Source organism: Bubalus bubalis, chromosome 11 (genome assembly GCF_019923935.1).
Source record: "Bubalus bubalis isolate 160015118507 breed Murrah chromosome 11, NDDB_SH_1, whole genome shotgun sequence".
Lineage (NCBI taxonomy): Eukaryota > Metazoa > Chordata > Mammalia > Artiodactyla > Bovidae > Bubalus > Bubalus bubalis.
In genome coordinates, this window is record NC_059167.1 from 75,522,252 (window position 1) to 75,536,244 (window position 13,993).

General features: G+C 39.1%; 2 protein-coding genes across 2 annotated transcripts; one reads left to right on the forward strand and one right to left on the reverse strand.

Annotated features, from left to right (window-relative positions):
* Positions 1-239: 239 nt before the first annotated feature.
* LOC102390440 (olfactory receptor 4F3/4F16/4F29-like) lies at positions 240-1,187 on the forward strand. The gene has a single exon (XM_044925528.2). It carries the CDS (start codon positions 252-254, stop codon positions 1,185-1,187), a length of 936 nt encoding a protein of 311 aa, XP_044781463.2. The 5' UTR covers positions 240-251.
* A 4,633-nt stretch (positions 1,188-5,820) lies between these two features.
* Positions 5,821-6,818, reverse strand: LOC102390114 (olfactory receptor 4F6-like). The gene has a single exon (XM_044925529.1). The coding sequence runs from the start codon at positions 6,807-6,809 to the stop codon at positions 5,871-5,873; it is 939 nt and encodes a 312-aa protein (XP_044781464.1). The 5' UTR covers positions 6,810-6,818; the 3' UTR covers positions 5,821-5,870.
* Between the last annotated feature and the right edge of the window lie 7,175 nt (positions 6,819-13,993).

Below are 13,993 nucleotides of genomic sequence, written 5' to 3' on the forward strand. Positions count from 1 at the left end.
TTATAGATGAGTAGTTCTAGGGGAGGTGGTGAAAGGTATATTGCATATGAAAGTGACTCAACTGCTTTAAGAAAACACAGGTAAAATGCTTTTTTAGTGATGATATGGCCCTGAGAAAGAATTGAAGGGATATATAATCTTGACAGCATGAAGTTTCTTATATAATATTATAATGTTGAACTTTATTAGCATTCTTATTTTCACTGATTTTTCCTTTTCTTTTATCTGGAAACATTCAAGCTGATAAAGCAATGGATGTAGCGAATCACTCTATGGTGTCAGAGTTCGTGTTCCTGGAACTCACCAATTTCTGGGAGAGCCAACTCCTCTTTGTGTTCTCCTCCATTTTTTGTGTGGCAAGCATCATGGGAAACTCTCTCATCATTCTCACTGTGATGATGAACCCTCACTTACACTCCCCCATGTACTTTCTGTTGGCCAACCTGTCCTTCATTGACCTGGGAGTTTCTTCTGTCATTTCTCCCAAGATGATTCATGATCTTTTCAAAAAACGTAAAGTCATCTCCTTTAGTGGCTGCATGACTCAAATCTTCTTCATCCATGTCATTGCTGGGGTGGAGATGGTGCTGCTTATCGCCATGGCCTTTGACAGATACATTGCCATATGTAAGCCTCTCCACTATTTCTCTATTATGAGTCGAAAAATGTGTATTTTGCTCCTGGTTGCTGCATGGATAATTGGCTTGATTCACTCTGTGGTTCAACTGGGTTTTGTTATAAAACTGCCGTTCTGTGGCCCTAATGTATTAGACAGCTTTTACTGTGACTTTCCTTGGTTCATCAAACTTGCCTGTACAGATACCTACAGGCTGGAGTTCATGGTCACAGCCAACAGTGGATTCATATCCCTGGGATCATTCTTCATATTGATTGTCTCCTACATTTTTATCGTCATCACGGTTCGGAAACACTCTTCAGGTAGCTCATCTAAGGCCCTCTCCACTTTGTCAACTCATGTCATGGTGGTGATTTTGTTCTTCGGTCCTTGCATCTTTGTTTACATCTGGCCTCACTCCACATCACACCTGGACAAATTCCTTGCTGTTTTTGATGCAGTTCTCACTCCTTTTTTAAATTCAGTCATCTATACATTGAGGAACAAAGAAATGAAACTGGCAATGAAGAAAGTGTGCAGTCAGTTTATTATTTACAGAAGGATTTCTTAAATGACAAGAAGTATAAGGTTTCCTTATCAACTTGAAGTAATATTATATTTCTATTATTTTAACATCAGGAGTTTCCAGGTATCACACACACATTTAGGTTTCCCAGATTAAAGTAATATGGTTCTTATAAAAATCTTAGCTGAGAAATTGTGTTGCTGCCTATGGTTGGAGGAAGCATGTGGTGTGGTAAAAAGTTTCTTCTGGGAAATGCCAAATGTTTGTCTCTCAAAAAAACATTGCAATTCAATGTGATGAATATACTATGGGCTAGACTTCAAAACTGAGTATCTTCAGTGTCAGAGTGGGTTATATAAGGGAATTCTGATTGATACTAGGTAAATAAATACTAGATCAAAATATATACATCAAGATGCCCATTTATTAATTTGTCACAAAAAAATCAGTCAAGTAGTTTGAACTTCCACATACCTGTAACTCATTATTTCATTGAGGGAAATTTCAGAGAAGTTAAGCAGTGATAACAATGTTAATGAACAGGAAATCAGAGCAAGATAAGTTACTCCAATTATTAAAATATTGATTATATCAGATTTTGAGACTTAATGCCTATTTCTTCACACCAGGGTATGACTGTCATTACAATTGGAAAAATAGGATCCTTAGGTCAGGCCTTTTATCTTGACTGTGCTGGCTGGTCATCACAAGATTTACCTTTGGTTATTGTTCATACTATGTTCCAGGCTATGTAAGCCCTATGCTCTTACACATGCATTATTATTTCCATAAGTAACTAGCCATGCTCCGCCTTTTCCTTCTGTTGGCATGATTATTCCTATTGCATTTGGATGATTTGAGTCCTTGCAAGATTTCCAGGTAGTGCTAGTGATAAAGAATTCCAAAGAATTCACCTGCCAATACAGAAGACATAAGAGATGCAAGTTCAATTCCTGGGTCAGGAAGATCCCCTGGAGTGGGAAATGGCAACCCACTCAAGTATTCTTGCCTGAAAAATTCCATGGACAGAGGAGCCTGGTAGACCACAGTCCATGGAGTTGCAGAGTCAGACACAACCGAGCGCAGCACAGCACAGCACAGCAAGCTAAACATTAATTTGGGAAGTGTTTTAAAAGTGATCATATTCTATTTTATAGGAATGAGGGATTTACATCAATAGATCTAGAAATTCCAATTCATACTCATTTCAACAAAGAGGAACCAAGGTCCAGTCTAAAACCTGTAGTGCAAATGACTGAGCCATATACATCCTTATATAGACACCATACCTCTTAACCAGTTAATCAGTCTAACTATTGTCTTATAAGTGGCCCTTATTTACCTTCTAATTTATTTCACTTTATAATTTCATTGCTTTCTCTTTTGATTTCCTCTGCCTTATATCATTTATTCATTTTTTGAGTCCTATTTTTTTTTAACATTTAGAAAACAGATACCTATATACCAGTGTCAGTTTATTAGCTCATACTATTCTCCATCTCCCTATAATTTTTTTGAAGTGGTATTTTTGAAATGGAAGTTTCACTGTTTTTTTCTCTCCCATGGATTAAACAACATTCAGTAGTTCCAGCTGGGGTTCTCCGATTCCTTGCTGTTTTTGTGTGTTGATTTAGAGAAATGCCTGCTCCTCTCAGTCTTTTCTCTTTATGCCTTTGTGTCAGGTCTATATCCATGATAGATAGATTCCTCAACTACATAGTGAATGAGTTTCTCTGCTATCTTATGTAAAATTTTTCAAGGTCATTCTTTCTTAGTCTAAAATAATACCTGTTTTTAGTGGACATCTCTGTTCTTTGCCCACATCAGCAACCTTCTTCTTCTGGTAAATGTTATATTTTTCTTGCGGTAACTGTGTGGTATGATTAGAAAAAGACATGTAGATCCTACCTCTCTGACCACTACTGTTTTTTCAAAGGTTGGGCTTCTGAACCAAGTCATAATGACATATCTCCAAGCCACAGTTGAGTGGTGCAAGTATGTCTCTGACCACAGAGGTCCAAATCTGAGCTTCTCCCCAGGATGTTAGACTTGGGAATAGAGAAACCAAGCCTAAGTCCTTTTTGGAGTGTGATGTGTAGAAATTACTGGTAATCGTATTTCCTCCTGTTAGAAATTGAATCTGGGATAATTTTTTTAAAAAAAGATATGGTAGAGAAGAAGATGTAGTATTTAGGTTTGGAGGTATTCAAGTTCTTGATTCTAGCTGTCTTGGACATTCAGCTTTTGCACTCAGTTTGATTACTAGCTGAGCTGTTAAATAAGCCAGTACATCCATCCTCTTGCATAAACTTAAGTTGTGATTATGTCATTTACAGTCGAAAAATTATTGATAAGTACATCTTTGATTCTAAGTAATTCTTTCAATTACTTATGATGTGAAATACCTGTTTTCTTATTTCTTTAAGAAAATATTATAGTTGTTAATAAAATAGAAATATGCTCATTCTGTTAGATTTATATGGATATTAGAGATTAAAATAGAAATTACCCATAAAAATTACCATCTGGATATAATTATGAGTAATGTACTGGCATATTTATTTCTAGTATTTTTCTATGCCTACATAAATATACATTTATACAATTGTGATTTTATGGTCTCTACATTGTTAACCTGACTTTTTCAGAATATTGTGAGAATTCTTTTACATTATTAAATACTGTAATACAAAATAATTTACAATGCATACATAGAATTGCATTATATAACTCTATCATAATTATATTTTTTTATTCTTCTGTTGGTCAATCAAGATTATGTTAAATTTTTTGCTGTGCTTTGAAAATTCTTTTCTCTACCCCGTCTGTATTTAATATTACTTCTTTTATAGCTTGACATATTCAGAATTAGTAGGATTCCATGGGGTCGCTAAGAGTCGGACACGATTGAGTGACTTCAGTTTCACTTTTTCACTTTCATGCATTGGAGAAGGAAATGGCACCCCACTCCAGTGTTCTTGCCTGGAGAATCCCAGGGACCGGGGAGCCTGGTAGGCTGCCCTCTATGGGGTCGCACAGAGTCGGACACGACTGAAGCAACTTAGCAGCAAGAATATTTAAACTCTTTATTAATAAAATCATCTCTCATAAAAGATTTGTACTGTGTGGAAAAGAATCCACTTGCCAGTGCAGGAGATGTGTGTTCAGTCCCTGGGTCAGGAAGGGACTATGTCATCTATGTCACCACAGAGCACCGAGATAAGCTCCCTGTGCTATACAACAGGTTCCCACTAGCCATCTAAGGCAATGGCACCCCACTCCAGTACTTTTGCCTGGAAAATCCCATGGACGGAGGAGCCTGGTGGGCTACAGTCCACGGGGTCGCTAGAGTCGGACACGACTTAACAACTTCACTTTCACTTTTCACTTTCATGCATTGGAGAAGGAAATGGCAACCCACTCCAGTGTTCTTGCCTGGAGAATCCCAGGGACGGGGAAGCCTGGTGGGCTGCCGTCTCTGGGGTCGCACAGAGTAGGACACGACTGAAGCGACTTAGCAGCGGTGTATATATGTCAATCCCAATCTCCTAGATCATGCCACCTCTCTTCCTCCCTGACCCTGTGTCCATATGTCTGTTCTTTGTGTCTCTGTATCTATTCCTGCCTAGCAAATAGGTTCATCTGTACCATTTTTTTAAATTTCACATATATACATTAATATATAATATTTGTTTTTCTCTTTCTTTCTTACTTCACACTGTATGACAGACTATAGATCCATCCATGTCTCTACAAATGATCTAGCTTCATTCCTTTTTACTGCTGAGTAATACTCCATTGTATATATGTACCACATTTTCTTTATCCATTTGTCAATGGTCATTTAGGTTGTTTCCATGTTCTGGCTGTTGTAAATGGTGCTGCATGAACATTGGGATGCTTTTGTCTTTTTGAATTATGGTTTTCTCAGGGTATATGCCCAGTAGTGGATGGCTGGGTTAGTTCTATTTTTAGTTTTTTAAGGAACCTCCATAGTGGCATCAATTTATATTCCCACCAACAGCACAAGAAGGTTCCCCCTTCTCCACATCCACTCCAGCATTTGTTGTTTGTGGATTTTTTGATGATGGTCATTCTGACCCATGTGAGGTGATACCTCATTGTAGTTTTGATCTACATTTCTCTAACAATTAGGAAGTTGAGCATCTTTCATCTGTACATCTATTTAGATCTTCTACCCATTTTTTGATAAGATTGTTTGTTTTTTGGATATTGAGCCACATGAACCATTCATAAATTTTGGAGACAAATCCTTTGCTGGTCTCATCATTTGCAAATATTAATATTTCCTTCCGTTCTGAGGAATAATATATTACTTTCCAACACCGATTGTTATTCTCTGCTTGGCACATTTTGATGGATAAGAAAATTGGAAGTGGAGGATTAAGATGATAATCAACTTTTGTTTGAGGTATTTTGCATAGTAATTATACAGAGAACAAGTCAAGCATTTCTTAATTATTAAAAAAAACAAAATAATAACCACCCAGAGTTATTGTAAATATTAAATAATTTATATAAAAATCCAATGGAAGTTGGAAAAATAGAAACTCCAATGTTAGCTCTTTTTCTCCTTATTTATTTGGTATATAGAAACATGAAAAATGCCTAAATATTACCTAGTACATAAAATTAATAGAGGCCTGAAATTACATTTTTTCTGTTGTCATTAAGGGTAGAGCTAAATATCTTTTATCTTTAGAGTATTTAGGACATCTTGCTGTAACTCACAAGCTGATGGCAGAGTTTCTTCATTGCTGCTTTCATCTCCTTGTTCCTGAATGTGTAGATGACTGGATTCAGAAAAGGAGTGAGCACTGCATCAAAGATAGCAAGGAACTTGTCCAAGTATGATGAAGGGAAGGGCCAGGTGTAGAAGAAGATTAATGGCCCAAAAAATAAGACCACCACAGTGACGTGAGCTGACAAGGTGGAGAGGGCCTTGAATACACTACCTGAGGAATGTTTCCAAACAGTGACCAGAATGAAGATGTAGGAAATAATCAATATGAAGAAGGAGCCCACAGAGATGAGTCCACTGTTGGCAGTGACCATGAACTCTAGTCTATAGGTCTCTGTGCAAGCAAGTTTAATGAGTCGGGGGAGGTCACAGTAAAAGCTGTCCAGTACATTAGGACCACAGAACTGCAAGTCTATGACAAAAGCCAGTTGGGCCACTGAGTGGATGAGGCCAAGGACCCAGGCAGCAGCCAAAATCAAAACACACATTCGTGGGCTCATAATGGTCAGGTAGTGGAGAGGCTTGCATATGGCCACATATCTGTCAAAGGCCATGGCAATGAGCAGCACCATTTCTGTGCCCCCAATGGCATGAATAAAGAAGATCTGAGTTAGGCAACCCCCAAAAGAGATGGCTTTGCATTTTCTGAAAAGGTCATAAATCATTTTGGGAGCAGTAGTAGAACAAAACCCCATGTCAAGAAAGGAGAGGTTGGCCAGCAGGAAATACATGGGGGAGTGCAAGCTAGTGTCAGCACTCACAGAGAACACAACAAGGAGGTTTCCCATCAGGCTTGCCATGTAGAACACAGAGAAGAAAAGGAAAAGAAGAAGCTGGATCTCCCAGGAATCAGAGTGTCCCAGGAACACAAACTCAGACACCACAGAGCAGTTGGCTCCACCCATTGTCTCTGCAAACAGAGGTGACTCAATTTTACTTGAAAAAGAGTAGAAAAGAAATCAAATTTGAGAGTCAGTGATCACATGAAAATACTGCCTTAATTCACAGAACCAAAACACCCATAATATAACCCCTTAAACTGTAGTTGCAGAAAATATGCAGTAATTATTTGCCACAAAGCACTGCTTCTTACTCCCCCGCCTCCCTAGGTTTTGATAAAAGAATTAAAATATTCTGCTGAATCAAAAGGGTTATGAGAGGAAGGATAGGAGTGCCCTGGAATACCACGAAGGGAGGAAAGAGAGGAAATAGAAATGAACTTCTTGATTTTGCTGTCATAGTCTGTTACTCATGCCCATTGTTTTTGTTTGTTGTTCATGGCTAAGTCATGTCTGACTTCTCGTGACCTCATGGACTGCAGAACGCCTACCTTCCCTGTCCTTCACTATCTCTTGGAGTTTGCTCAAACTCATGCCCATTGAGTCGATGATATCATCCAACCATCTCACCCTCTGTCGTCCACTTTTCCTCCTGCCCTTAATCTTTCCCAGCATCAGGGTCTTTTCCAATGAGTTGACTCTTTGCATCAGGTAGCCAAAGTATTGGAGTTTCAGCTTTAGCATCAGTCCTTTCAATGAATATTTAGGGTTGATTTCCTTTAGGATTGACTGGTTAGAGCTTCTTGCTGTCCAAGGGACTCAAGAGTCTTCTCCAACACCAAAATTTGAAAGCATCAGTTCTTCGGTGCTCAACTTTCTTTATGATCCAGTTCTCACATCCACATATGACTATTGAAAAAACCATAGCTTTGACTCTACAGATCTTTGTGGGCAAAGAGATGTCTCTGGTTTTTAATACACTGTCTAGGTTTGTCATAACTTTTCTATCAAGAATCTTCCCTGTAGCTTAGACTTACTTTCTAAGGAATCTGCCTGCAATGCAGGAGACCAGGGTTCGATCCTTGGGTTGGGAAAATCCTCTGGAGAAGGGCATGACAGTCCTCTGCAGTATTCTTGCCTAGAGAATCCCATAGACAGAGGAGCCTGGTGGGCTACAGTATGTGGGGTCACAAAGAGTTGGACATGACTGAGTGACTAACACTCCTACTTCTTCCAAGGAGCAAGCATCTTTTAATTTTATGGCTTCAGTCATAGTCTGCAGTGATTTTGGAGCCCAAGAAAATAAATTCTTTCATTGTTTCCATTCCCCTACCCCATCTATTTGCATGATTTGATGGGAACAGATGCCATGATTTTAGTTTTTTGAATGTTGAGTTTAAGCCAGCTTTTTCACTCTCCTATTTCACTTTCCTTCAGTTCCTATTCACTTTCTGCCATTAGGGTAGCATCATCTGCATATCTGAAGTTATTGATATTTCTCTGGGCAGTCTTGAATCCAGCTTATGAGTCATCCTGCCTGGCATTTCACATGATGTACTCTGCATATATGTTAAATAAGCAGGGTGACAATATACAGCCTTGATGTACTCCTTTCCCAATTTTGAACCAGTCTGTTGCTCCATGTCCAGTTCTAACTGTTGCTTCTTTGACTTGCATACAGGTTTTTCAGGAGGCAGGTAAGGTGATCTGGTATTCCCAGCTCTTTAAGAATTTTCCACAGTTTATTGTGAACCACACAGTCAAAGGCTTTAGCATAGTCAATGAAGTGGAGTTAGATGTTTTTATAGAATTCTGTTGCTTTTACTATTATCCAGTGGATGTTGGCAATTTGAGCTCTGTTCCTCTACCATTTCTAAATCCAGCTTGTGCATCTGGAAGTTCTCAGTGCACTTTTGTTGAAGCCTTGCCTGAAGGATTTTGAGTATTACCTTGCTAGTATATGAAATGACTGCAATTGTGCCATGGTTTGAACATTCTTTGACATTGCCCTTCTTTGGGATTGGAACGAAGACCAGCCTTTCCAGTCCTGTGGTCATTGCTGAGTTTCCCAAATTTGATGGTATATCAAGTGCAGCACTTTAATAACATAATCTTTTAGGATTTGAAGTAGCTCAGCTGAAATTCCATCACTTCTGCTAGCTTTGTTCGGAGTAACGCTTCCTAATGCCCACTTGACTTCACACTTCACGCTCTGGCTCTAGCTGAGTGACCACACCATTGTGCTTATCTGGATCATAAAGACCTTTTTCATACAGTCCTTCTGTGTACTCTTGCCATTTCTTAATATTGTCTGCTTCTGTTAAGTCCTTGCCATTTCTACTTTATGTGCCAATCTTTGCATAAACTGTTCCCTGGGAATCTTTAATTTTCTTGAAGAGATTTCTAGCTTTTCCCATTCTGTTGTTTTCCTCTCTTTGCATTTGTTGACTTAAGAAGGCTTTGTTATCTCTCTTTGCTATTCTTTGGAACTCTGCATTCATTTGGAACTCTATATCTTTCCCTTTTCCTTTGCCTTTTGATTGTCTCCTTTTCTCAGCTTTTTGTAAGGATTCCTTAAACAATCATTTTGCCTTCTTTGCGATGGTTTTGGTCACCACCTCCTGTGCAGTGTTGTGAACCTCCATCCATAGTTCTTCAGGCACTCTATCAGATCTAATTTCTTAAATCTCTTTGTCACTCCCCCTGTATAGTCATAAGGGAATTGATTTAGGTCATACCTTAATGGCCTAGTGGTTTTCCCTACTTTCTTTGATTTAAGTCTGAATTTTGCCTAAGGAGTTCATGATCTGAGCCCAAGTCAGCTCCAGGTCTTGGTTTTACTCACTGCATCAAGCTTCTCCATCTTTGGATGTGAAGTATAAAATCAATCTGATTTCAATATTGACCATCTGGTGATGTCCATGTGTAGAGTCATCTCTTGTATTGCTGGAAGAGGGTGTTTGCTATAACTGGTGTATTCTCTTTGCAAAACTCTGTTAGCCTTTGCTCTGATTCATTTTGTACTCCAAGGCCAAACTTGTCTGTTACTACAGTAATCTCTTGACTTCCGACTTTTGCATTTGAATCCTCTATTATGAAAAGATGGAGAAGCTCCATACAGTCAGCAAAAACAAGACCAGGAGCTGACTGTGGCTCAGACCATGAACTCCTTATTGCCAAATTCAGACTTAAATTGAAGAAAGTAGGGAAAACCACTAGACCATTCAGGTATGACCTAAATCAAATCCCTTATGATTATACAGTGGAAGTGAGAAATAGATTTAAGGGCCTAGATCTGATAGATAGAGTGCCTGATGAACTATGGAATGAGGTTCATGACATTGTACAGGAGACAGGGATCAAGACCATCCCCATGGAAAAGAAATGCAAAAAAGCAAAATTGCTGTCTGGGGAGGCCTTACAAATAGCTATGAAAAGAAGAGAAGTGAAAAGCAAAGGAGAAAAGGAAAGATATAAACATCTGAATGCAGAGTTCCAAAGAATAGCAAGAAGAGATAAGAAAGCCTTCTTCAGCGATCAATGCAAAGAAATAGAGGAAAACAACAGAATGGGAAAGACTAGGGATCTCTTGAAGAAAATCAGAGATACCAAAGGAACATTTCATGCAAATATGGGCTCGATAAAAGGACAGAAATGGTATGGACCTAACAGAAGCAGAAGATATTAAGAAGAGATGGCAAGAATATACAGAAGAACTGTACAAAAAAGATCTTCACGACCCAGATAATCACGATGGTGTGATCACTGACCTAGAGCCAGACATCCTGGAATATGAAGTCAAGTGGGCCTTAGAAAGCATCACTATGAGCAAAGCTAGTGGAGGTGATAGAATTCCAGTTGAGCTATTCCAAATCCTGAAAGATGATGCTGTGAAAGTGCTGCACTCAATATGCCAGCAAATTTGGAAAACTCAGCAGTGGCCACAGGACTGGAAAAGCTCAGTTTTCATTCCAATCCCAAAGAAAGGCAATGCCAAAGAATGCTCAAACTACTGCACAATTGCACTCATCTCACACGCAAGTAAAGTAGTGCTCAAAATTCTCCAAGCCAGGCTTCAGCAATATCTGAACCTTGAACTTCCTGATGTTCAAGCTGGTTTTAGAAAAGGCAGAGGAACCAGAGATCAAATTGCCAACATTTGCTGGATCATGGAAAAAGCAAGAAAGTTCCAGAAAAACATCTATTTCTGCTTTATTGACTATGCCAAAGCCTTTGACTGTGTAGATCACAATAAACTGTGGAAAATTCTTCAAGAGATGGGAATACCAAACCACCTGATCTACCTCTTGAGAAATCTGTATGCAGGTCAGGAAGCAACAGTTAGAACTGGACATGGAACAACAGACTGGTTCCAAATAGGAAAAGGAGTACGTCAAGGCTGTATATTGTCACCCTGCTTATTTAACTTATATGCAGAGTACATCATGAGAAACGCTGGACTGGAAGAAACACAAGCTGGAATCAAGATTGCCAGGAGAAATGTCAATAACCTCAGATGTGCAGATGACACCATCCTTATGGCAGAAAGTGAAGAGGAACTAAAAAGCCTCTTGATGAAGGTGAAAGAGGAGAGTGAAAAAGTTGGCTGAAAGCTCAACATTGAGAAAATGAAAATCATGGCATCCGGTCCCATCACTTCATGGGAAATAGATGGGGAAACAGTGGAAACAGTGTCAGACTTGATTTTCCTAGGCTCCAAAATCACTGCAGATGGTGACTGCAGCCATGAAATTAAAAGACGCTTACTCTTTGGAAGGAAAGTTATGACCAACCTAGATAGCATATTCAAAAGCAGAGACATTACTTTGCCAATAAAGGTTCGTCTAATCAAGGCTATGGTTTTTCCTGTGGTCATGTATGGATGTGAGAGTTGGACTGTGAAGAAGGCTGAGTGCCGAAGAATTGATGCTTTTGAACTGTGGTGTTGGAGAAGACTCTTGAGAGTCCCTTGGACTATAAGGAGATCCAACCAGTCCATTCTAAAGAAGATCAGCCCTGGGATTTCTTTGCAAGGAATGATGCTGAAGCTGAAATTCCAGTACTTTGGCCACCTCATGCGAAGAGTTGCCTCATTGGAAAAGACTCTGATGATGGGAGGGATTGGGAGCCAAGAGGAGAAGGGGACGACAGAGGATGAGATGGCTGGATGGCATCACTGACTCGATGGACATGAGTCTCAGTGAACTCCGGGAGTTGGTGATGGACAGGGAGGCCTGGCGTGCTGCGATTCATGGGGTCGCAAAGAATCGGACATGACTGAGCGACTGATCTGATCTGATCTGATATGATTATGAAAAGAACATCTTTTTTGATGTTAGTTCTAGCAGGCCTTGTAGGTCTTTTTAGAACCATTCAACTTCAGCTTCTTCGGCATTAGTGGTTGGGGCACAGACTTGGATTACTCTGATATTGAATGGTTTGCCTTGGAAAGGAACTGAGATCATTCTGTCATTTTTGAGATTGCACCAAAGTACTGCATTTCAGAATCTTTTTGTTGACTATGAGGGCTACTCCCTTTCTTCTCAGGGATTCTTGCCCACAGTAGTAGATATAATGGTCATCTGAATTAAATTCGCCCATTCTCAACCATTTGAATTCACTAATTCCTAAAATGTAGGTGTTCACTCTTGCCATCTCCTGTTCCAATTTACCTTGATTCATGGGCCTAACATTCCAGTTTCCCATATAATATTGTTCTTTACAACACTGGATTTCACTTTCACCACCAGAGACATCCACAGCTGGCCATCATTTTCACTTTGGTTCAGCCTCTACTTTGGTTCAGCCTCTTCATTCTTTCTGGGGATATTTATCTCCACTCTTCCCCCAGTAGCATATTTTACACCTACTGACCTGGGGGGCTCATCTTCTAGCTTCATATCTATTTGCCTTTTTAAAGGCAAATAGGGGTTCTTGAAACAATAATACTGAAATGGTTTGCCACTCCCTTCTCCAGTGTACCATGTTTTGTTAGAACTCTCCACCATGACCCATGGATTTCCCCAAACCTAACAATTCTGAGACCTTCATTTTCCTTACCCCCTGTTTATCTCCTATATGCAATGCTATAAGTTTCATTAATACTCTCATGTTTAGCCTGACTGTTGAAGTTTTATCAAATCATAGTCACCTTTTCCTCAAGCCCTAATAAAACTATCTGCTTTTGTAGCTCAGCTCAGGGAGCATGAATGATCACAAAGCTTGAACTGTGAGAGCAAATAGCAGAGTTAGGACAAGCCAGAAAGAGATCTGTGAGGCAGACTCTAAACATGGACGAGCTAATGCAATGTAGCAAACAGAATTCTATGTGATATTAGTAAATCATTGTCCATGCCATGTTCACTTAATGGTTCTTGGGATGTCAGAAAGAACACTGCATTTGAAATCAGTAGAGTTGTGATCAATCCTTAGCCCTAAATTCATGGGAAGTTGGAGTAAGTCCTTTCTCTCATCCCTTCCATACTCAACTCACTTTTTAAAAAGGGTTTCATAACTTTATTGTTGCTACTCATCATATTTATGAAGATTTCATAAAGTTGCAAATAGTTGCAATACAAAAGGCAGTTACTACAATGCAACATTGTCCATCAGCATCTCTTGAAAAACCCAGTATAATAACTGGGCAACAATATTGCATGGGGAAATGAATAACTGTCAGTTCAGTTCAGCTCAGTTCAGTCGCTCAGTTGTGTCTGAGTCTGTGACCCCATGGACTGAAGCACGCCAGGCCTCCCTGTCCATCTGTTTTTCTAAATTGAGGCATAATCAACACACAATAAAATGCACAGATCTTAAGCACTCAGTTTTATAAGTTTTAGCAACATTAACTCCTTGAACTAAGTTTCACCATCTAGAAAATAAAGGAACTGAGTGGGTGATGCTAAAGCATCCTTTTAAGTCTTACATTTCTATGACCTTATAGCACAATGCCAGCCCAGTACGTAACGAACCTGACTGGAATGATGGTATTCTCTGTGTTGAGGTCTACCATATTCACCTCTTTTACCTTGTCTGCAGTTGATTATAAATCCCATATCCCACAAAAAACCATCCCTTTGTATTATATTAGTATTCCTCTTCTCTAGTTACTTTTGTCACACATGATTATTTAGCATATTATTGTAAATTTTCTATGTCATTTATTGTGCCCTTTATCATAACTATCTGTTATCAATCAACAAGCATTTTCTAGATAAATACTAAGCACAAGGCATTGTTCCAGGACATTATGGATTCCATCAATTATTAAAATATTCACTACCTTTAAGACATTTACACTTTTTCACATA

Bases quoted from the DNA above. Each gene is read 5' to 3' on its own strand.
- LOC102390440 (XM_044925528.2), top strand. From the start codon at position 252: ATGGATGTAGCGAATCACTCTATGGTGTCAGAGTTCGTGTTCCTGGAA.
- LOC102390114 (XM_044925529.1), bottom strand. From the start codon at position 6,809: ATGGGTGGAGCCAACTGCTCTGTGGTGTCTGAGTTTGTGTTCCTGGGA.